The 24,025-nt window shown below is 45.5% G+C and overlaps 1 protein-coding gene across 6 annotated transcripts in view; it reads right to left on the bottom strand.

Annotated features, from left to right (window-relative positions):
- LOC135552448 (endothelin-converting enzyme 2-like) overlaps positions 1–24,025 on the bottom strand; it is a 103,933-nt gene that overhangs the window by 64,673 nt on the left and 15,235 nt on the right. For all 6 annotated transcript variants that reach the window (XM_064984087.1, XM_064984082.1, XM_064984083.1 and 3 more), the window contains one exon: positions 7,012–7,095. In XM_064984087.1, the coding sequence (XP_064840159.1) occupies positions 7,012–7,095 (84 nt within the window). The remainder of the gene's footprint in view (positions 1–7,011; positions 7,096–24,025) is intronic.

The following is a 24,025-nucleotide window of genomic DNA, read 5'->3' on the forward strand; positions in this document are numbered from 1 at the left end:
TTTTTTTTTATAATGTAATTACTATGACTGAGATATGTAGTTGTCCCACCTAACCGTCTTAAGATGAATGCACTAACTGTAAGTCGCTCAGGATAAGAGTGTCTGCTAAATGACAAAAAAATCTAATTTAAATGTAAAATGGGGGTATTATATGTGACTCAGGGATTGACATTTAAGTTTGAAAGGCAATTCCCAAAAGGGCAAACATGTCTCCTCCTTTTCATCTAAACTGATTGAAGTGGATTTAACAACTGACATCAATAAGGGAACATAGCTTTCACCTGGATTGGACTGAATGGTGCCGGAGGAGATTGCTGCCGTTTTATGGGCTCCCAATTGTTCTATTGTGTGTTTTTTCTCATTATTTGTAACATCTTTTGTACATAATGTTTATGTCACCATCTCTTATGACCGAAAAGAGCTTCTGGATATCAGGATAGCAATTACATTACCTCGTACTGGTTGAAGATTTTTTCTTTAACGAGTAGGACGCAAAGGAATTATTTCAGACAACCGACAAGGCCAGAATCCCGTCATTCGCATGAGAAAGAGACAGAGATATAGGACGTAGGTCAGGGTGCCTTGTAAGGATCTGACGGCGAGTGGGTAATCTGCTTCTACCGTCAGTCCTATTAGCCAACGTACAATCATTGGATAACAAAATAAACAAGCTACGATCACGAATATCCTACCAATGGGATAATAAAAACTGTAACATATTTTATTTCATAGAGTTGTGGCTGAACAATGGCATGGATAAAATACAACTTATGGGGTTTACGCTGCATCGGCAAGATAGAACAGCTGCCTCCGGTAAGACAAGGGGTGGGGGTCTGTATATATTTGTAAACAACAGCTGGTGCACAAAATCTAATATTAAGGAAGTCTCGAGGTTTTGCTCGCCTGAGTTAGAGTATTTCATGATAAGCAGTAGACCACACTATTTACCAAGAGAGATTTGATCTATATTTTCTGTAGCTGTCTATTTACCACCACAAACTGATGCTGGCACTAAGTCCACACTCAATGAGCTGTATAAGGCCATTAGAAAACAGGAAAATGCTCATCCAGAGGCCGGTGCTCCTCGTGGCTGGGAACTTTAATGTAGGGAATCTTAAAATGGGAATCATTTTTACCTCATTTCTACCATAATGTTAAAAGTGCAACCAGAGGGGAAAAACTCTAGACCATCTTTACTCCACACACAGAGATGTGTACAAAGCTCTCCCTCGCCCTCGCCCTCCATTTGGCAAATCTGACCATGATTATATCCTCCTGATTCCTGCATACAATCTAAAACTAAAGCAGGAAGCACCAGTGACTCGTCAATAAAGAAGTGGTCAGATGACGCAAATGCTAAGCTTTAGGACTGTTTTGCTAGCACAGACTGGAATATGTTCCGGGATTCTTCTGATGGCATTGAGGAGTACACCACATCAGTCACTGGCTTCAACAATAAGTGCATCGATGACGTCGTCCCCACAGTGAATGTTTGTACATACCCTAACCAGAAACCATGGATTACAGGCAACATCCGCACTGAGCTAAAGAGTAGAGCTGCCGCTTTCAAGGAGCAGGAGACTAAATCAAATCAAATTTATTTATATAGCCCTTCGTACATCAGCTGATATCTCAAAGTGCTGTACAGAAACCCAGCCTAAAACCCCAAACAGCAAGCAATGCAGGTGTAGAAGCACGGTGGCTAGGAAAAACTCCCTAGAAAAGCCAAAACCTAGGAAGAAACCTAGAGAGGAACCAGGCTATGTGGGGTGGCCAGTCCTCTTCTGGCTGTGCCGGGTAGAGATTATAACAGAACATGGCCAAGATGTTCAAATGTTCATAAATGACCAGCATGGTCGAATAATAATAAGGCAGAACAGTTGAAACTGGAGCAGCAGCACGGCCAGGTGGACTGGGGACAGCAAGGAATCATCATGTCAAGTAGTCCTGGGGCATGGTCCTAGGGCTCAGGTCAGTTGAAACTGGAGCAGCAGCACGGCCAGGTGGACTGGGGACAGCAAGGAGTCATCATGTCAGGTAGTCCTGGGGCATGGTCCTAGGGCTCAGGTCCTCCGAGAGAGAGAAGGAGAGAATTAGAGAACGCACACTTAGATTCACACAGGACACCGAATTGGACAGGAGAAGTACTCCAGATATAACAAACTGACCCCAGCCCCCCGACACATAAACTACTGCAGCATAAATACTGGAGGCTGAGACAGGAGGGGTCAGGAGACACTGTGGCCCCACCCGAGGACACCCCGGACAGGGCCAAACAGGAAGGATATAACCCCACCCACTTTGCCAAAGCACAGCCCCCACACCACTGGAGGGATATCTTCAACCACCAACTTACCATCCTGAGACAAAGCTGAGTATAGCCCGCAAAGATCTCCGCCACGGCACAACCCAAGGGGGGGGCGCCAACCCAGACAGGATGACCACATCAGTGAATCAACCCACTCAGGTGACGCACCCCCTCCAGGGACGGCATGAGAGAGCCCCAGCAAGCCAGTGACTCAGCCCCTGTAATAGGGTTAGAGGCAGAGAATCCCAGTGGAAAGAGGGGAACCGGCCAGGCAGAGACAGCAAGGGTGGTTCGTTGCTCCAGAGCCTTTCCGTTCACCTTCCCACTCCTGGGCCAGACTACACTCAATCATATGACCCACTGAAGAGATGAGTCTTCAGTAAAGACTTAAAGGTTGAGACCGAGTTTGCGTCTCTGACATGGGTAGGCAGACCGTTCCATAAAAATGGAGCTCTATAGGAGAAAGCCCTGCCTCCAGCTGTTTGCTTAGAAATTCTAGGGACAATTAGGAGGCCTGCGTCTTGTGACCGTAGCGTACGTGTAGGTATGTACGGCAGGACCAAATCAGAGAGATAGGTAGGAGCAAGCCCATGCAATGCTTTGTAGGTTAGCAGTAAAACCTTGAAATCAGCCCTTGCTTTGACAGGAAGCCAGTGTAAGGAGGCTAGCACTGGAGTAATATGATCAAATTTTTGGTTCTAGTCAGGATTCTAGCAGCCGTATTTAGCACTAACTGAAGTTTATTTAGTGCTTTATCCAGGTAGCCGGAAAGTAGAGCATTGCAGTAGTCTAACCTAGAAGTGACAAAAGCATGGATTAATTTTTCTGCATCATTTTTGGACAGAAAGTTTCTGATTTTTGCAATGTTACGTAGATGGAAAAAAGCTGTCCTTGAAATGGTCTTGATATGTTCTTCAAAAGAGAGATCAGGGTCCAGAGTAACGCCGAGGTCCTTCACAGTTTTATTTGAGATGACTGTACAACCATTAAGATTAATTGTCAGATTCAACAGAAGATCTCTTTGTTTCTTGGGACCTAGAACAAGCATCTCTGTTTTATCCGAGTTTAAAAGTAGAAAGTTTGCTGCCATCCACTTCCTTATGTCTGAAACACATGCTTCTAGCGAGGGCAATTTTGGGACTAATCCGTACACTTATAAGAAATCCCACTATGCCCTCAGATGAACCAACAAACAAGCAAAGCGTCAAAACAGGATTAAGATTGAATCCTACTACACGGGCTCTGACGCTCGTCCGATGTGGCAGGGCTTGAAAACTATTACGGACTACAAAAGGAAACCCAGATGCGAGCTGCCCAGTGACGCGTTCCTACCAGATGAGATAAATGCCTTTTATGCTCGCTTCGAGGCAAGCAACACTGAAGCATGCATGAGAGCACCAGCTGTTCTGGATGACTGTGTGATAATGCTCTCGGTAGCCGATATGAACAAAACCTTTAACCTCTAGCGTCGAGCAATCCCGTATCCGGGAGCGTAATCATAGCCTCAAGCTCATTAGCATAACACAACGTGAACTATTCATGAAAATCGCAAATTAAATGAAATAAATATATTGCCTCAGAAGCTTAGCCTTTTGTTAACAACACTGTTATCTCAGATTTTCAAAATATGCTTTTCAACCATAGCTACACAAGCATTTGTGTAAGAGTGTTGATAGCTAGCATAGCATTAAGCCTAGCATTCAGCAGGCAACATTTTCACAAAAACAAGAAAAGCATTCAAATAAAATAATTTACCTTTGAAGAACTTCGGATGTTTTCAATGAGGAAACTCTCAGTTAGATAGCAAATGTTCAGTTTTTCCCAAAAGATTATTTGTGTAGGAGAAATCGCTCCGTTTTGTTCATCACGTTTGGCTAAGAAAAAAAAACGAAAATTCAGTCATTACAACGCCGAACTTTTTTCCAAATTAACTCCATAATATCGACAGAAACATGGCAAACGTTGTTTAGAATCAATCCTCAAGGTGTTTTTCACATATCCATTCGATGATAAATCATTCGTGGCAGTTGCCTTTCTCCTCTGAACCTAATGGAAAAGTGGACGCAGCTGGAGATTGCGCAATAATTTTGACGGAGGACCCCAAGCAGACACCTGGTAAATGTAGTCTCTTATGGTCAATCTTCCAATGATATGCCTACAAATACGTCACAATGCTGCAGACACCTTGGGGAAACGACAGAAAGTGTAGGCTCATTCCTGGCGCATTCACAGCCATATAAAGAGACATTGGAACACAGCGCATTCAAAATCTGGGGCATTTCCTGTATGAAATTTCATCTTGGTTTCGCCTGTAGCATTAGTTCTGGGGCACTCACAGACAATATCTTTGCAGTTTTGGAAACGTCAGAGTGTTTTCTTTCCAAAGTCGTCAATTATATGCATAGTCAAGCATCTTTTCATGACAAAATATCTTGTTTAAAACGGGAATGTTTTTTTATCCCAAAATTAAAAGAGCGCCCCCTATATCGAAAAAGTTAAACAGGTCAACATTCACAACAATTGCAGCTGGGCCAAACGGATTACCAGGGCATGTACTCAAAGCATGTGAGGACCAACTGTCAAGGACTAAACACCTCCCTCTTCATCTGGATCCTTGGACTTCCTGACGGGCCACAACCAGGTGGTAAGAGTAGGCAACAACACGTCTGCCACACTGATCCTTAATTAACACAGGGGCCCCTCGGGAGTGTGTACTTAGTCCCCTCCTGTAATTCCCTGTTCACCCATGACTGCGTGGCCAAACACGACTCCAACACCAACATTAAGTTTGCTTATGGCACAACAGTGGTAGGCCTGATCATCGACAACGATGAGACAGCCTATAGGGAGGAGGTCAGAGACCTGGCCATGTGGTGCCAGGATAACAACCTCTCCCTCAACGTGATCAAGACAAAGGAGATGATTGTGGACTACAGGAAAAGGAAGACTGAGCACGCCCCCATTCTAATTGACGGGGCTGTAGTGGAGCAGGTTGAGACCTTCAAGTATTTGGTGTCCACATCACCAACAAACTATTATGGTCCAAACACACCAAGACAGTCATGAAGAGGGCACAGAAAAGTCTATTCCCCCTCAGGAGACTGAAAAGATTTGGCATGGGTCCTCATATCCTCAAAAAGTTTCACAGCTGCACCATCGAGAGCATCCTGACTGGTTGCATCACCACCTGGTATGGCACAACTGCTTGGCCTCTGACCGCAAGGCACTACAGAGGGTAGTGTATACCGCCCAGTATATCACTGGGGCCAAGCTTCCTGCCATCCAGGACCTCTATACCAGGCCCTAAACATTGTCAAAGACTCCAGCCACCCTAGTCATAAACTGTTCTCTCTGCTATCGCACGGCAAGTGGTACCAGGGCGCCAAGTCTAGGTACAAAAGGATTCTTAACAGCTTCTACCCCAAGCCATAAGACTCCTAAACAGCGAATCAAATGGCTACCCAGACTATTATTTTACCTTGATGCTACTCTCTGGTTATTATCTACGCATAGTCACTTTAACTCTACCTTCATGTACATACAGTATTACCTCAATTACCTCGACTAACCTGTGCCCCCGCACATTGACTCTGTACCGGTACCCCATGTATATAGCCTCGCTACAGTTATTTTACTGCTGCTCTTTAATTATTTTTTATTTTTATTTTTATGTCTTATTTATCTATTTTTTACCGAACAGTTATTTTTCTTAAAACTGCATTGTTGGTTAATGGATTGTAAGGAAGCAGTTCACTGTAAGGTCTGTTGTATTCGGTGCATGTGACAAATAAAATTTGATTTGATTCACCTTGTCAGTCTATGTCATGGAAAGAGCAGGTATTCTTGATGTTTTGTATACTCAGTGTATTCACATACACATAGGAATTAGATAGAAGAGTTCTGGAATTATTTGTATTTTGGTTGTTCAGTAAAACAATTCTCGGAGCAGGCTCATCTTGCACAACTGCCATAAATTGTCTATCTTAAACAATGGGGAGGAATAGTTTTAGGCTATTGGAATTCTTCGCTGTTTGGTTTTCACTTTTTTTTATTACCTGCCCAATGTGAAAACCAAAGAGCAGGCTCAACTTGCGCAACTGCTCGGTTCAATTGCTCCAGACAATAGGGCAACCCTTAATGTCAATTTCTGTGAATAGCCAGGAGCGTTACCACTGTTCCACAGGCTCTGCACACATTACATGTCTAAAGGTAATGTACTACTACTGTTTATCAGCAGCGATAATCGGCTGAACTTTCTTCACATTTGACTTCAGACATCTAGAATAAAGTTCTCTCTAAAATCAGTACTGTACGATTACATTTAGTTCAGACAGTTTATGATGACATTACAAAAGACAGCCTATCCTCAGATAAATTTGCAATGGTTCGACCAAATGCAAGAGAACGTGAGAGAAAGGCATGACAAATCCATTGTCTGCTAAATAAAATAAAAATCATACTTTCATGCTTTCTGTTTCTGATCGTTGGGCTAATCTAACAGCAGCTTAAACCCAGATTCGGTGTAATAATGCTCTGGGGTGAAGTACCCCCTAGGTACCTTAACCATTAGTGGGGAAAATGCTAAATGGACCCAGGATCCACATCTAGTTCAACTTCACTCTAATAACAGACTGACACTGTGTGGAGCCTCCTCCATTTCCATTGACCTCTGCCCCCCCTCCCCCCACTGAGCTCAGACTGACCTCCACACTGTCCGGAGACATGCTCCCATCAGCTGGGTTGTCTGTCGCCTCCTCCTCAAATGTTGCACGCTTGTAGCTGGACATCTGCATGGAGAAGGAAGAAAGGAGAGTTAGCACCAGTAATAGTAGGAGAGAAATAAAAATAATAAGTTGCTTTCACCAGATGAAATAGAGAGTAAGCAGTGCAGAGAAGTGACAGGACTTCAGTGACATACGTACACGTCTTAGAATGAAGGAATGTATTAGAGAAAACCAACAAGCCACCCATGAGAGCGAGGGAGAAAGGGAGGAGAAAGGAAAAGGGAGAGACACCCCCCTGCGGTTTCTCATCTCTGCCATTCCGTCACAATGCATTACCCTCTCTTCCCACACTAAGGTGTGTGTATGTTTGGTGATGGAACACAGAACACAGGCGTATGTGTGAGTACGACCTGATCTTGATGTGCTTGGTGAAATGATGATAGTCATTTCTGTCCTTTGTAGTATGGTGTCACGCCCTGACCATAGAGAGCTGTTTATTCTCTGTTGGTTGGAGCATGATAGTGACTAGGGTGGGTCATCTAGGTGATTAATGGTTTATGTTGGCCTGGTATGGTTCCCAATCAGAGACAGCTTTTTATCGTTGTCTCTGATTGGGGATCATATTGAGGTAGCCATTTTCCCCATTGTGATTCGTGGGATCTTGACTATGTTATGTTGCCAATAGCACTGTTAGCGTCATGGTTCAGTTGTGCTTTATTGTTTTATTTGGTGAGTTTTGATTTATTAAAATATGTGGAACACTACGCATGCTGCGCCTTGGTCCAATCATTATGACGAACGTGACATATGGTCATTTAGTGACTACCCGGTTCTTTGTAGCATGGCCATCTTATGAGTTGCCGTGAACTGAGCCAGACAACTCCCACTCAGAACATAGCTGCAGTCTAAATACAGGAGCGCCAGGGGATAGATCCAAATCCCTGTGTTTAATTAACATTTACATTTACATTTAAGTCATTTGGCAGACGCTCTTATCCAGAGCGACTTACAAATTGGTGAATTCACCTTATGACATCCCATCTCAAGTTATAACATACCACATACACAAGCACTGACAGATGCACACACTCACACACATGCAAGCACCCACCCAGCCACATAGTGTTTATTTAACAATGGACAACAATCAGACGTCCATCAGACGACTCTGGGTTTGGCGGATGCTAGGAGAACACTACCTGCCCGAATGCATAGTGCCAACTTTAAAGTTTAGTGGAGGAGGAATACTGGTCTGGGGCTGTTTTTCATGGTTCGGGCTAAGCCCCTTAGTGAATGGAAATCTACAGCATACAATGACAATCTAGATGATTCTGTGCTTCAAAACATTGTGACAGCAGTTTAGGGAAAGCCCTTTCCTGTTTCAGTATGACAATGCCCCCCCATGCACAAAGCGACGTCCATACAGAAATGATTTGTCGAGATCGGTGCGGAAGAACTTGACTGGCCTGCACTCTCCTCATCACACAGATAACTCCATAACGGTCCATAACTCCATACTGCTCATCCTGTGTCTCCTTGACCTGCCGCCACTCCCCCAGTGCTCTCACCCTCTCCCTCACCCTCTCCCTCTCCTTCTCTCTCTCTCTCTGTGTGATCGTGTGGGTGGAGACAGGTGTGCTGGAGTCAGAGCAGATCTCCACCAGCTGCAACCTCAATACCTCTACAAATACTCAGTCCTTCCTGCCACTTCCATACTGCCAGATCGTAATCACTGCTCAGTCAGTCTATGTTTCTAGTCGTTTGTTACTATTTAGATCCTGTTAACCTGTTGTGCCTGTTTTCCTTGCCTGACACGGTTTTCGTCTTCGCTACAGTTCTGCCCACTCTGACTCTGGTCCCTGTCTCCAGTCCTACATCTCCTCATCCTGCTACCTTGCTCTGGATTCCCCACTCTACTGCTCCCTTGGATTCCCCTTCGGACCTGCTTACCCTGTCCCAACCCCTCTCGCTCCAACCTCAGCCTCCGCAACTGGTTTCCTGCAACCTGCCCGAGATTCCCCTGGCCTGCACTCCATCTTCCCCCTGTGTTTCAATAAATACCTTGGTTACTTCATCCCAGTCTCCTCATCTGAGTCTGCTCTTGGGTTTCCCTGTTCCACTCCGCGTAACAGTCTGCATGACACTGTCTAAGAATGCCCCCATGCTGGAATGACATATGTCATGACGTTGGCCTGGGGTTAGGTTTATGACAGTCATAAATACCTCTTCCCCCCCTTTTTCATCTATCTACCCTACTGATGTTACATTTCCAAAACCCTTGGTTAACATAGAGATTCTGGGTACATCAGAAGGTGGGGGGAAATTAACTATATTCTGGTAATCCGACAAATTGAACATATGCGGTGGTACTTAATGAATATGATGTCAGTTCGGTTATCATCAGAGACATTTTCATCAATGATAAGATGACATAAACTCTACAGTGGAAAGTCTACACAGAGTCAGATTCACATGGAATTGTTGTTCAATATAAATGTTTGAATATGAAATGATTCGTGATGGGATGAAATGTGATTTTAGTTTCTAAAATGTGAGCTTTGGGTTTTCATAAGGTTGGGCTCTGCTCAATCAGTGGCCCGCCCCTGTGAAGGGACATGGGCTATAAAACCTTTCAAACACGCCCTCCTCTCCCTTCCTATATAAAGCCTAGACGACAATATAACCTCCTGTTCCAAGGATGTGAGGACGACGGACCGGTGTCAGAATGGTTCAGATAATAACTACAGATCGAAGCCAACATCAGCGTGAGGTTTGGTTGCAAATGGTATGAACTTTGAACTCTTATTCACTACAGAAGTGATACCTCCTAGCCGTTGAGTTAGCAACAGCAGGTTAGGAAGGAACAGACAGAGTATCCCATCTACCACACAACAACGTTACTACAACGTTTGCAATTTACCAGCAGAGATATTCTTCAAAGGACAAAGGACTCAGTTGGGCAACATGGCCTTCCATTTACCACCAACCTACCGAAGCGCAGCTCAGAGTAAATATTTACTGCATTTTCCTTTTCCAAATGGGCAGTAATTTAAAATGCATAAGATTCTGTATTTACGATAGCACAGCTTCGCCCTTTGTTCCTCAGTCTTCCCGCTCTTTTACTCAAATCCGGCCCATTTCTTTTGTGTAACCAGTTGTCATATCGGTTCCGGGACGTTTTCTTTTATGACATAATTTTGTAATCAAGTTATGATTTAATTATGTGTATGTGTAATTCTGTGTGATTAGTTAGGTATTTAGTAAATAAATAATTAAACCCAATTTTGTATTGCTGATTCAACTTGTTAGCCAGGGTTCATGCAGATAACCAAGAATTTACAACTTTCAAATGAGACTGAATTAAGATGACGATTAATATTGACTGCTATTGATGTAAAATATTACTAGGTCTTTAAGAGAGATAACATCTCTATAAATATAATTTTGTGGTGCCCGACTCTAGTTAATTACATTTACATGACTAGCTCAATCAGGTAATATTAATGGAGAAATGATTTTATAGAATAGCATGTCATATCACTTAATCCGGCATAGCCAAAGACACGACACATGTATGGAAGACGAGCTCAGGGATGACGTTCCAAACAATAAACTTCCAAACTTGTCTAAACAACATTCTCTTTAAAGGTAAATGTTAGGTTCCATCTGTGATCTGTTCCTTTTAGATCCTAAGTGGGAAGGGTCGTAATGAGCCATTGTCTCCATGAGAACATTACTCATGAACAAGGTTCTGAAAGGGCACAACTGACATAAGCACAAAGTGTCCCTTCAAAAGGCAGTTTGGAAAGTGTAAGAATCATTCCAGCTGGAAAAATTTATGACAACACTTTCTGGTTGTGAACTAGTTTTCTGGTTGAAAATAAACTAAACTCCGCAAAAAAAGAAACGTCCTCTCACTGTCAACTGCATTTATTTTCAGCAAACTTTATGTGTAAATATTTGCATGAACATAACCAGATTCAACAACTGAGACATAAACTGACAGTTCCACAGACATGTGACTACCAGAAATGGAATAATGTGTCCCTGAATAAAGGGGGGGGGGGCAAATCAAAAGCAAAAGTCAGTATCTGGTGTGGCCACAAGCTGCATTAAATACTACAGTGCAACAACTCCTCATGGACTGCACCAGATTTGCCAGTTCTTGCTCTGAGATGTTACCCTCTTCCACCAAGGCACCTGCAAGTTCCAGGACATTTCTGGGGGGAATGGCCCTAGCCCTCACCCTCCCATCCAACAGGTCCCAGAAGTGCTCAATGTGATTGAGATCCGGGCTCTTCTCTGGCCATGGCAGAACACTGACATTCCTGTCTTACAGGAAATCTTGCACAGAAAGAGCAGTGTGGTTGGTGGCATTGTCATGCTGGAGGGTCATGTCAGGATGAGCCTGCAAGAAGGGTACCACATGAGGAGGAGGATGTCTTCCCTGTAACGCAGAAGCGTTGAGATTGCCTGTAATAACAACAAGCTCAGTCTGATGATGCTGTGACACACCACCCCAGACCATGACGACCCTCCACCTCCAAATCGATCCCGCTCCAGACTACAGGCCTCGGTGTAATGCTCATTCCTTCGATGATAAACGCGAATACAACCATCACCCCTGGTGAGACAAAACCGCGACTCGTCAGTGAAGAACACTTTTTGCCAGTCCTGTCTGGTCCAGTGATGGTGGGTTTGTGCCCATAGGTGACGGTGTTGCCGATGATGTCTGGTGAGGACCTGCCTTACAACAGGACTACAAGCCCTCAGTCCAGCCTCTCTCAGCCTATTATGAAAAGTCTGAGCACTGATGGAGGGATTGTGTGTTCCTGGTGTAACTCGGGCAGTTGTTGCCATCCTGCACCTGTCCCGCAGGTGTGATGTTTGGATGTACCAATTCTGTGCAGGTGTTGTTACACGTGTTCCGCCACTGTGAGGACGATCAGCTGCCCATCCTGTCTCCCTGTAGCGCTGTCTTAGGCATCTCACAGTACGGACATTGCAATTTATTGTCCTGGCCACATCTGCAGTCCTCATGCCTCCTTGCAGCATGCCTAAGGCACGTTCACGCAGATGAGCGGGGACCCTGGGCATCTTTCTTTGGTGTTTTTCAGAGTCAGTAGAAAGGCCTCTTAAGTGTCCTAAGTTTTCCTAACTGTGACCTTAATTGCCTACCGCCTGTAAGCTGTTAGTGTCTTAACGACTGTTCCAGAGGTTCATGTTCATTGCTTTTTTATGATTAATTGAACAAGCATGGGAAACAGTGGATTTTGGATTTTTACGAATTATCTTTGAAAGACAGTTTCTTTTTTTGCTGAGTTTATATAACAGCCAATTAGGTCTCTGCAACCAGCTTAAGACGTCTGTTTCATTTAGAGATCAAGAAGTCACGTGAAAGACATTATATTTTGGATGTTATCAGGTCAGATAACATCCTTTTCTGGTTATAATCTGGTTAACAAAATGTCCATATACAACTAGTATCCAATCCAACAGATGACATCATAAAAAATGTAATTGCAACCGATTTTGCCCGCTGGGATATTACACTGATTCACCTTTCTCTTTCTCTCACTTGTGTCATTTTTTTAGGAGACATTTTTCTTTTTCTGAGAAGAGCTTTTCCTGGGTATTTGATCATTTATGTCTGTTAGCTCCGCACTGTAATCATATTGTACTGTCACATGTCGACCAACCAACAGAAAAACCTTCTGCTTAGTAAGTTTGTCCTTTAGACATGCTCCCCTCTCTCTCTCTCTCTGTATCTCTCTCTGTATCTCTCTCTGTATCTCTCTCTGTATCTCTCTCTCTAACACACACACACACACACACACACACACGCAACTAGCATCTTCCTCTGCATTGTTCTGGATGTCACCAGCGAGCCCCATCACTTCTAAAAAATCTCCCCTAAAAACAACACACGTAACAAAACCAACATATCCCAAACCTGTGTATAACAAAACAAGACAAACTAAGGGGAGCACACTAGTTTTAAAGAGACATAAAACAACAGTTCCTCACCAGAAGCAGTCACACACACACTTGCTGTCTGTAGCTATTTTCAATCTGGTCCCCACCTGATGATGTTCCTCCCTGGATCCCCTTCCCACAGCCTGCCTCCCAGCAGACCCTTCTCACCAGGTTAATAATGAACGGGATGGGAAGAGAAGTTAGTCATAAAGCAGAAGGCTGTATGGGAGGGAGGATATTCAGTTATGATGTGTATGATGCTGGTGTTGTGGGTGGCTGGATGGAACCAATACATGACTAACAAAGGGGGAACCGCAATACAGATTGTATTAGTGGTGCGTAATTGGTGGTGCGTGCGTGCATGCATGCGTGCATGCATGTGTGCAAGTATGTGCATGTGTGTGTGTGACACAGAGAGAGTGTGTGTGCTCTGTAGATAAGATACAGAGACTGGGTTATAGATAAGACTGGGTTAGTGTTCTTGATGTAAACTGATAACGGCTCAGGCTACTAATGAAACCAACTAAGTTTCTATCGTGACGATGATGGCCTATTGATAATGGTGTGTATGTGTGTGCACCAATGCAATGGCCACAATACAGAGGAAAAAACAATGGCAACCCATTAAAGCCATCTGCTATTGAATATTGATTGACCTGATGGGATAAATGGGATGGTGTGGCACTGAGCTTTGTGGATGGCCATCTGTAAAAAAAAAACACTACACTACAGATCTATAAGAAAAAAAGACGAGCATCCCTTTTTTCTACAGTGAATGGCCTAACACGCATGTACGCACACACACACACACACACACACACAGTAGGTGAATGATATTCCTTTCATCCACCCACATCACACCCATTGACCATGTTCCCCTCTCCTCTCCTCTCCTCTTCTCACCACTCATCCCCTCCTATCCTATCGAAAGCCAAAACAGACTATCGTCCTAGGCTGTGCATACATACAGAGTAGGGAATCATGTCAGCTCTATTCATAGCATTGTTATAATATTTTGTTGTTGAACTTTTACCCCTTTTTCTCCCCAATTTCGTGACATTCAATTGGACACGGACTCGGAAGAGGCGAAGGTCAAGAGCCATGCGTCCTCCGGAGCACAACCCTGCCAAGCCGCACTGCTTCTTTACATACTGCTTGCTTAAAACTTCTTCAGCCTAAGGTTTATTTTTCTCTACTTCCTGTCTGACTGACGTGCCCAAAGTAAACTGCCTGTTACTCAAGCACAGAAGCCAGGATATGCATATAATTGGTAGCATTGGATAGAAAACAATTTGAAGTTTGTAGAAATGTTTAAATAATACATGAGATTATTTAGTAGGAGAAAATCCAAAGAAAAAACAATCAGAATGGGTTTTTTTGAGATCCGATGCTCTTCTATTACAACATATAGGGACAATGTTAAATCTGGCTCCCAGATTGCAATTCGTATGTCTTCCACTAGATGTCAACCGTCTTTGTCCAAGGTTTAGGCTTGTTTCTTCCCAAACGAGGAAGAATTTTGAGTTTTGGCACCGGGAGTCACAGTTGGAAGAAGACGCGCACTTGCAATTTTTCTTGAACATCTGTATGAAATATTATAGTTTATTAACCCGGAAGCCAGCCACACCAATGTGTTGGTGGAAACACTGTCTGGCAACCAAAGTCAGATTGCAGGAGCCTGGCACGCCACAAGGAGTTGCTGGAGCGTAATGGGACAAGGATAAGGATATCCCGGCCGGCAGGCCAAACCCTCACCTAACCCGGACGACGCAGGGCCAATTGTGCGCCTTCTCGTGCTGTGACCGTCTCCCGGTCATGGCGGGCTGTAAACACAGCCTGGGATAAAACCCTGGTTTGTAGTGACGCCGCAAGCACTGTGATGCAATGCCTCATTGCAATAACCTCATTGCAACTCCCCTCCAAGTCTCCGACCACTACCTTGTATCCTTTTCCCTCTCGCTCTCATCCAACACTTCCCACACTGCCCCTACTCGGATGGTATCGCGCCGTCCCAACCTTCGCTCTCTCTCCCCCGCTACTCTCTCCTCTTCCATCCTATCATCTCTTCCCTCTGCTCATACCTTCTCCAACCTGATTCTGCCTCCTCAACCCTCCTCTCTTCCCTTTCTGCATCCTTTGACTCTCTATGTCCCCTATCCTCCAGGCCGGCTCGGTCCTCCCCTCCCGCTCCGTGGCTCGACGACTCATTGCGAGCTCACAGAACAGAGCTCCGGGCAGCCGAGCGGAAATGGAGGAAAACTCGCCTCCCTGCGGACCTGGCATCCTTTCACTCCCTCCTCTCTACATTTTCCTCCTCTGTCTCTGCTGCTAAAGCCACTTTCTACCACTCTAAATTCCAAGCATCTGCCTCTAACCCTAGGAAGCTCTTTGCCACCTTCTCCTCCCTCTCCTGAATCCTCCTCCCCCTCCCCCCTCCTCCCTCTCTGCAGATGACTTCGTCAACCATTTTGAAAAGAAGGTCGACGACATCCGATCCTCGTTTGCTAAGTCAAACGACACCGCTGGTTCTGCTCACACTGCCCTACCCTGTGCTCTGACCTCTTTCTCCCCTCTCTCTCCAGATGAAATCTCGCTTCTTGTGACGGCCGGCCGCCCAACAACCTGCCCGCTTGACCCTATCCCCTCCTCTCTTCTCCAGACCATTTCCGGAGACCTTCTCCCTTACCTCACCTCGCTCATCAACTCATCCCTGACCGTTGGCTACGTCCCTTCCGTCTTCAAGAGAGCGAGAGTTGCACCCCTTCTGAAAAAACCTACACTCAATCCCTCCGATGTCAACAACTACAGACCAGTATCCCTTCTTTCTTTTCTCTCCAAAACTCTTGAACGTGCCGTCCTTGGCCAGCTCTCCCGCTATCTCTCTCAGAATGACCTTCTTGATCCAAATCAGTCAGGTTTCAAGACTAGTCATTCAACTGAGACTGCTCTTCTCTGTATCACGGAGGCGCTCCGCACTGCTAAAGCTAACTCTCTCTCCTCTGCTCTCATCCTTCTAGACCTATCGGCTGCCTTCGATACTGTGAACCATCAGATCCTCCTCTCCACCCTCTCCGAGTTGGGACATCTCCGGCGCGGCCCACGCTTGGATTGCGTCCTACCTGACAGGTCGCTCCTACCAGGTGGCGTGGCGAGAATCTGTCTCCTCACCAGGCGCTCTCACCACTGGTGTCCCCCAGGGCTCTGTTCTAGGCCCTCTCCTATTCTCGCTATACACCAAGTCACTTGGCTCTGTCATAACCTCACATGGTCTCTCCTATCATTGCTATGCAGACGACACACAATTAATCTTCTCCTTTCCCCCTTCTGATGACCAGGTGGCGAATCGCATCTCTGCATGTCTGGCAGACATATCAGTGTGGATGACGGATCACCACCTCAAGCTGAACCTCGGCAAGACGGAGCTGCTCTTCCTCCCGGGGAAGGACTGCCCGTTCCATGATCTCGCCATCACGGTTGACAACTCCATTGTGTCCTCCTCCCAGAGCGCTAAGAACCTTGGCGTGATCCTGGACAACACCCTGTCGTTCTCAACCAACATCATGGCGGTGGCCCGTTCCTGTAGGTTCATGCTCTACAACATCCGCAGAGTACGACCCTGCCTCACACAGGAAGCGGCGCAGGTCCTAATCCAGGCACTTGTCATCTCCCGTCTGGATTACTGCAACTCGCTGTTGGCTGGGCTCCCTGCCTGTGCCATTAAACTGCTACAACTCATCCAGAACGCCGCAGCCCGTCTGGTGTTCAACCTTCCCAAGTTCTCTCACGTCACCCCGCTCCTCCGCTCTCTCCACTGGCTTCCAGTTGAAGCTCGCATCCGCTACAAGACCATGGTGCTTGCCTACGGAGCTGTGAGAGGAACGGCACCGCAGTACCTCCAGGCTCTGATCAGGCCCTACACCCAAACAAGGGCACTGCGTTCATCCACCTCTGGCCTGCTCGCCTCCCTACCACTGAGCAAGTACAGTTCCCGCTCAGCCCAGTCAAAACTGTTCGCTGCTCTGGCCCCCCAATGGTGGAACAAACTCCCTCACGACGCCAGGACAGCAGAGTCAATCACCACCTTCCGGAGACACCTGAAACCCCACTTCTTCAAGGAATACCTAGGATAGGATAAGTAATCCTTCTCACCCCCCCCCCTTAAATGATTTAGATGCACTATTGTAAAGTGGCTGTTCCACTGGATGTCAGAAGGTGAATTCACCAATTTGTAAGTCGCTCTGGATAAGAGCGTCTGCTAAATGACTTAAATGTAAATGTAATATAAATGCCTTACATGCTGACCAATTTAAAAAATAAAGGAGGGCCGCACACTCTAGAAGCTCAGATGCAAAAAATGTTAAGTCCAACGTTTCGACAGACAAGCTGTCTTCATCAGGGTATAATGACAAACATTGCGGGGTGACTCGTTTATACAGTGTCAAAAGACACACACAGGGTTCTGTAGTCACGGCCGGGTGTGGCCTGATATCATTGGATAATTCTCATATTTTAAAATAGCATACAAAAAAACATTAATGGATAGCGTAAGATCATAGATACAATTTGGCTACATAAGCCTACAAACATTTACAATAGCAAAATCATAATAATAACAAGAATGGCTTCAGATGAAAGTACATAGAGACCTTAGAGACTATTGATAATGGTGTGTATGTGTGTGCACCAAGGCAATGGCCACAATACAGAGGAAAAAAATCATGGCAGCCCATTAAAGCCAACTGCTATGGGCTATAATCATTGACCTGATGGGATAAATGGGATAGTGTGAAACAGATGTTAGGAGCTTTGTGGATGGCCATCTGTAAAAAAAATAAAAAACACTGACAAGGAGACTAACATCACTTTTTTCTAGTGAATGGCCCTACACGCATGCACGCAAGCACACACACACAGACACACACACATACAGAGTAGGTGAATGATATTTGTTCTGACTCTCCCTTTCTTTATGACAACACCCACATCCTCAAAATAGTACATCTGAATCAAGAAATGGTTCCTTATAGAGTACTTTTACGAAAATGCCCTGAGACACAAGCACACACTCACACACATCTACACACACACACTTGCACGCAAAGTACTCTCTGTATGACCTTTCTAATAGGTTACAAAACCTTCCTTTCATCCACCCACATCACACCCATTGACCATGTTCCCCTCTCCTCTCCTCTCCTCACCACTCATCCCCTCCTATCCTCTCTAAAGCCATCCCCACAAAACAGACTATCGTCCTAGGCTGTGCATACATACAGAGTAGGGAATCATGTCAGTTCTATTCATAGCATTACTATAATATTTTTGTTGTTGTACTTTTACCCCTTTTTCTCCCCAATTTCGTGACATACAATTGGATACGGACTCGAGAGAGGCGAAGTTCCAAGAGCCATGCGTCCTCCGAAACACGACCCTGTCAAGCCGCACTGCTTCTTGACACACTGCTTGCTTAACCCAGAAGCCAGCCACACCAATGTGTCGTAGGAAACACTGTCTGGCAACCAAAGTCAGTTTGCAGGAGCCCGGCACGCCACAAGAAGTCGCTGGCGTGTGATGAGACAAGGAAATCCCGGCCCGCCAACTCCTCCCCTAACCCGGACGACGCAGGGCCAATTGTGCGCTGCCTCATGCTGTTACCGTCTCCCGATCATGGCGGGCTGTGACACAGTCTGGGACCTAACCTGGGTCTGTAGTGACGCCTCAAGGACTGTGATGCAGTGCCTTACATGCTGACCAAACCAGATGCACATGTGCGTTCGTGTGCACCATGTCGAAAAAACATTTTTGTTCACCCACTCTAGAAGCGATCAGGACACACAGGTTGAAATATCAACAGAAAACAAACAAACTATATTATTTTGGGGACAGGACAAAAAGGATTAAACATTTATGGCAATTTAGCTAGCTAGCTTGCTGTTGTTAGCTAATTTGTCCTGGTATATCAACATTGGGTTGTTATTTTACCTGAAATGCACAAGGTCCTCAACTCCGACAATTAATCCACAGATAAAAAGGTAAACCGAATTTGTTTCACATCATCTCTCAACCTTCCTCAAGGCTTATTTTTCTTCTTTGGACTATATATGGTGGTTGGCAACCAAATTTACAGCATTACTACAACCTACCGGAGTGCGGACCTAAGTGAATCTTTTAATCACCCACGTGGGTATATGCTCCTGAAAACCAATGAGGAGATGGGAGAGACCGGACTTGCAGCGCGTTGAGTGTCACAAATAGAACCAATTTCTATTTTAGCGCCTGGCCACGCAGACGCTTGCTGACGCCCGCATGCAGTGTGGGTGCAGTGATTGAATAACGTGTAACGTGTATGTGTAAAAAAAAAAATTGCGACATGAGCGGTGTGGTCAGCATGTTAGACCGCTGCGCCACTCGGGAGGCCTAATTCATGTTATGCCTGGTAAAACCTTAGTCTCTTCCAAAAGAAACTGCATCTTACACAGTAAGAGCCTATCAACAAAACCCCAAACTATAGATACTGAGCACACTTCGTTGCCTAGGTAGTGGGTATATTGTTAAAGATCTTACACTGATCTTAAAGATCTTAAACTGTGGCCTGGTATAAGACCCAATCTTCGTGCCAAATTACACCCTATTTCCTATTTAGTGCACTACTTTAGCCCAGAGCCCTACAAAAGTAGTGCACTATGTAGGATAGAGGTTACCATTTTGAAAACAACCACAAACAAAGCAATGCAGTAAATCTCCACAGCCATTTGTAGTGAATAGTGATCCTGTTGTTTTGTGATTATTATTACCACCATCATTTACTTTCTGGAGATGGGTCCATGACCAAGGAGGACTTCATGAAGCCTAAATATGAATCAATCAGTCTGTTACTGTGAAAGACAAGCTAATGATGACAAAGGATCATCTCTTCCTTTCTGTCAAATTATGTGCCCTGTCTGTGGAACTCAAATTCAAACAACTGTGATCCCCCCGGCGTACCGTCGCCACGGAAACCACCAGAAGAGCCGGTCCCATGACATCCGGCACTTGATGAAAAATTCAAGCGATGTGTTCTGGGGCCGTCTCCAGGGCAGTCTCATTGGCTATCGTGTGGTCCAGAACAGCTGTGGAGCGCCAATCACAAAGGCTGTTGTGGGAACAGCTGGAGTGTTCAGGTTGGGTCAGAGGAACGGTGATGACGCTGAACATGTGGGGCTGCTTTACTGGAAATGAGACCGCAATGGTGCCAGTGGGACAGCGCCTGCAAAACAATACCCCAGAACTCTGTATGAGACGTAAACAGTTTCTAAACATTTGACGAACCCTGTATGTGGAGTAACTACATAGTTGACTAGCATCCTGTCCAGGGGGATACTTGTATATGAAGCTACCTCACGCTACAGAAACAGGAGATAGGCTCCTGCCCTATTAGCCGGCCACAATGTTGTATATAATGCCCTAACGGGCAATTCTGGCTCAGACAAGGCTCAAGTAACTTACTATTATTTCTACTCTACTCTATCCCTTCTATCCCTTCTTTCTTTTCTCTCCAAAACTCTTGAACGTGCCGTCCTTGGCCAGCTCTCCCGCTATCTCTCTCAGAATGACCTTCTTGATCCAAATCAGTCAGGTTTCAAGACTAGTCATTCAACTGAGACTGCTCTTCTCTGCATCACGGAGGCGCTCCGCACTGCTAAAGCTAACTCTCTCTCCTCTGCTCTCATCCTTCTAGACCTATCGGCTGCCTTCGATACTGTGAACCATCAGATCCTCCTCTCCACCCTCTCCGAGTTGGGCATCTCCGGCGCGGCCCACGCTTGGATTGCGTCCTACCTGACAGGTCGCTCCTACCAGGTGGCGTGGCGAGAATCTGTCTCCTCGCCACGCGCTCTCTCCACTGGTGTCCCCCAGGGCTCTGTTCTAGGCCCTCTCCTATTCTCGCTATACACCAAGTCACTTGGCTCTGTCATAACCTCACATGGTCTCTCCTATCATTGCTATGCAGACGACACACAATTAATCTTCTCCTTTCCCCCTTCTGATGACCAGGTGGCGAATCGCATCTCTGCATGTCTGGCAGACATATCAGTGTGGATGACGGATCACCACCTCAAGCTGAACCTCGGCAAGACGGAGCTGCTCTTCCTCCCGGGGAAGGACTGCCCGTTCCATGATCTCGCCATCACGGTTGACAACTCCATTGTGTCCTCCTCCCAGAGCGCTAAGAACCTTGGCGTGATCCTGGACAACACCCTGTCGTTCTCAACCAACATCATGGCGGTGGCCCGTTCCTGTAGGTTCATGCTCTACAACATCCGCAGAGTACGACCCTGCCTCACACAGGAAGCGGCGCAGGTCCTAATCCAGGCACTTGTCATCTCCCGTCTGGATTACTGCAACTCGCTGTTGGCTGGGCTCCCTGCCTGTGCCATTAAACCCCTACAACTCATCCAGAACGCCGCAGCCCGTCTGGTGTTCAACCTTCCCAAGTTCTCTCACGTCACCCCGCTCCTCCGCTCTCTCCACTGGCTTCCAGTTGAAGCTCGCATCCGCTACAAGACCATGGTGCTTGCCTACGGAGCTGTGAGGGGAACGGCACCGCAGTACCTCCAGGCTCTGATCAGGCCCTACACCCAAGCAAGGGCACTGCGTTCATCCACCTCTGGCCTGCTCGCCTCCCTACCATTGAGGAAGTACAGTTCCCGCTCAGCCCAGTCAAAACTGTTCGCTGCTCTGGCCCCCCAATGGTGGAACAAACTCCCTCACGACGCCAGGACAGCGGAGTCAATCACCATCTTCCGGAGACACCTGAAACCCCACCTCTTCAAGGAATACCTAGGATAGGATAAGTAATCCTTCTCACCACCCCCCCCCTTAATGATTTAGATGCACTATTGTAAAGTGGCTGTTCCACTGGATGTCAGAAGGTGAATTCACCAATTTGTAAGTCGCTCTGGATAAGAGCGTCTGCTAAATGACTTAAATGTAAATGTAAATGTACTCTACTGTATGAGGAGAAACCAGTACACAGACCCGAAACTCAGTGATGTGAAGTTAGGCTGGGTAACAGTGGAGGCTGTTGAGGGGAAGATGGCTTATAATAATGGCTGAAACACGTTTGATATAATTCCATTTACTCCTTTCCGGCCATTATTATGAGCCGTCCTCCACTCAGCAGCCTCCACTGTTACCCAGCCCAGGAGTGCAGGACTCTGGGTTGGAGAACAGTTGAAGTCAGAAGTCTCGTTAACAAACTATAGTTTTGGCAAGTCAATTAGGACATCTACTTTGTGCATGACACAAGTCATTTTTCCAACAATTGTTTACAGACAGATTATTTCACTTATAATTCACTGTATGACAATTCTAGTGGGTCAGAATTTTACATACCCTGAGTTGACTGTGGCTTGAAACAGCTTGTAAAATTCCATGGCTTTAGAAGCTTCTGATAGGCTATTTGACATAATTTGAGTCAATTGGAGGTCTACCTGGGGATGTATTTCAAGGCCTACCTTCAAACTCAGTGCCTCTTTGCTTGACATCATGGGAAAATCAAAAGAAATCAGCCAAGACATCAGAAAGAAAATGGTAGACCTACACAAGCCTGGGTCATCCTTGGGAGCAATTTCCAAATGCCTGAAGGTACCACGTTCATCTGTACAAACAATAGTACACAAGGATAAACACCATGGGACCACGCAACCGTCACACTGCTCAGAAAGGAGACGCGTTCTGTCTCCTAGAGATGAACGTACTTTGGTGTTAAAGTGCAAATCAATCCCAGAACAACAGCAAAGGACCTCATGAAGATGCTGGAGGAAGCAGGTACAAAAGTATCTATATCCACAGTAAAACAAGTCCTATATCGACATAACCTGAAAGGCCGCTCAGCAAGGAAGAAGCCACTGCTCCAAAACCACAATAATAAAGCGAGACTAAGGTTCGCAACTGCACATGTGGACAAAGATCATACTTTCATCTGGTCTGATAATGGCCATCGTTAAGTTTGGAAGAATAAGGGGGGAGCTTGCAAGCTGAATAACAACATCCCAACTGGGAAGCACAGGGGTGGCAGCATCATGTTGTGGAGGTGCATTGCTGCAGGAGGGACTGGTGAGCTTCACAAAATAGATGGCATCATTTTGAGGAAGGAAAATTATGTGGATATATTGAAGCAACATCAGTCAGGAAGTTAAAGCTTGGTCGCAAATGGGTCTTCCAAATAGACAATGACCCCAAGCATACTTTCAAAGTTGTGGCAAAATGGCTTAAGGACAACAAAGTCAAGGCATTGGAATGGCCATCGCAAAGCCCTGACCTCAATCCTACAGAAAATTTGTGGGCAGAACTGAAAAAGCGAACCAGCTCTGTCTGGAGGAATGGGCCAAAATTCACCCAACTTACTGTGGAAAGCTTGTGGAAGGCTACCCGAAAGGTTTGACCCAAGTTACACAATTTAAAGGCAATGCTACCAAATACTAATTGAGTGTATGTAAACTTCTGATCCACAGGGAATGTTATGAAAGAAATAAAAGCTGAAATAAATCATTCTCTCTAGCATTATTCTGACATGTCACATTCTTAAAATGAAGTGACCCAAGTCAGGGAATTTTTACTAGGACTAAATGTCAGGAATTGTGAAAAACTGAGGTAAAATGTATTTGGCTAAGGTGAATGTAAACTTCTGACTGTATTTGCAACAACTTGCATATACAGACACACACACACACACACACACACACACACACACACACACACACACACAATGTTCAGACACACGCACACACACACACAAGTAAGCCTACTCCTTGGGGCTAAATCCAGAGGGTGTTCTTCCACCTACGGTGCATTCAGAAAGTATTCAGACCCGTTTACTTTGCCACATCTTCTTATGTTACATCCTTATTCTAAAATGGAATGAAAAAAAGTTCCTTATCAATCTACACACAATACCCCATAATGACCAAGCGAAAACAGGTTTATTGAAAAAATACTTTATTTACATAAGTACCTTTGCTGTGAGACTAGATAT

This window comes from Oncorhynchus masou, chromosome 13 (assembly GCF_036934945.1).
Source record: "Oncorhynchus masou masou isolate Uvic2021 chromosome 13, UVic_Omas_1.1, whole genome shotgun sequence".
NCBI lineage: Eukaryota > Metazoa > Chordata > Actinopteri > Salmoniformes > Salmonidae > Oncorhynchus > Oncorhynchus masou.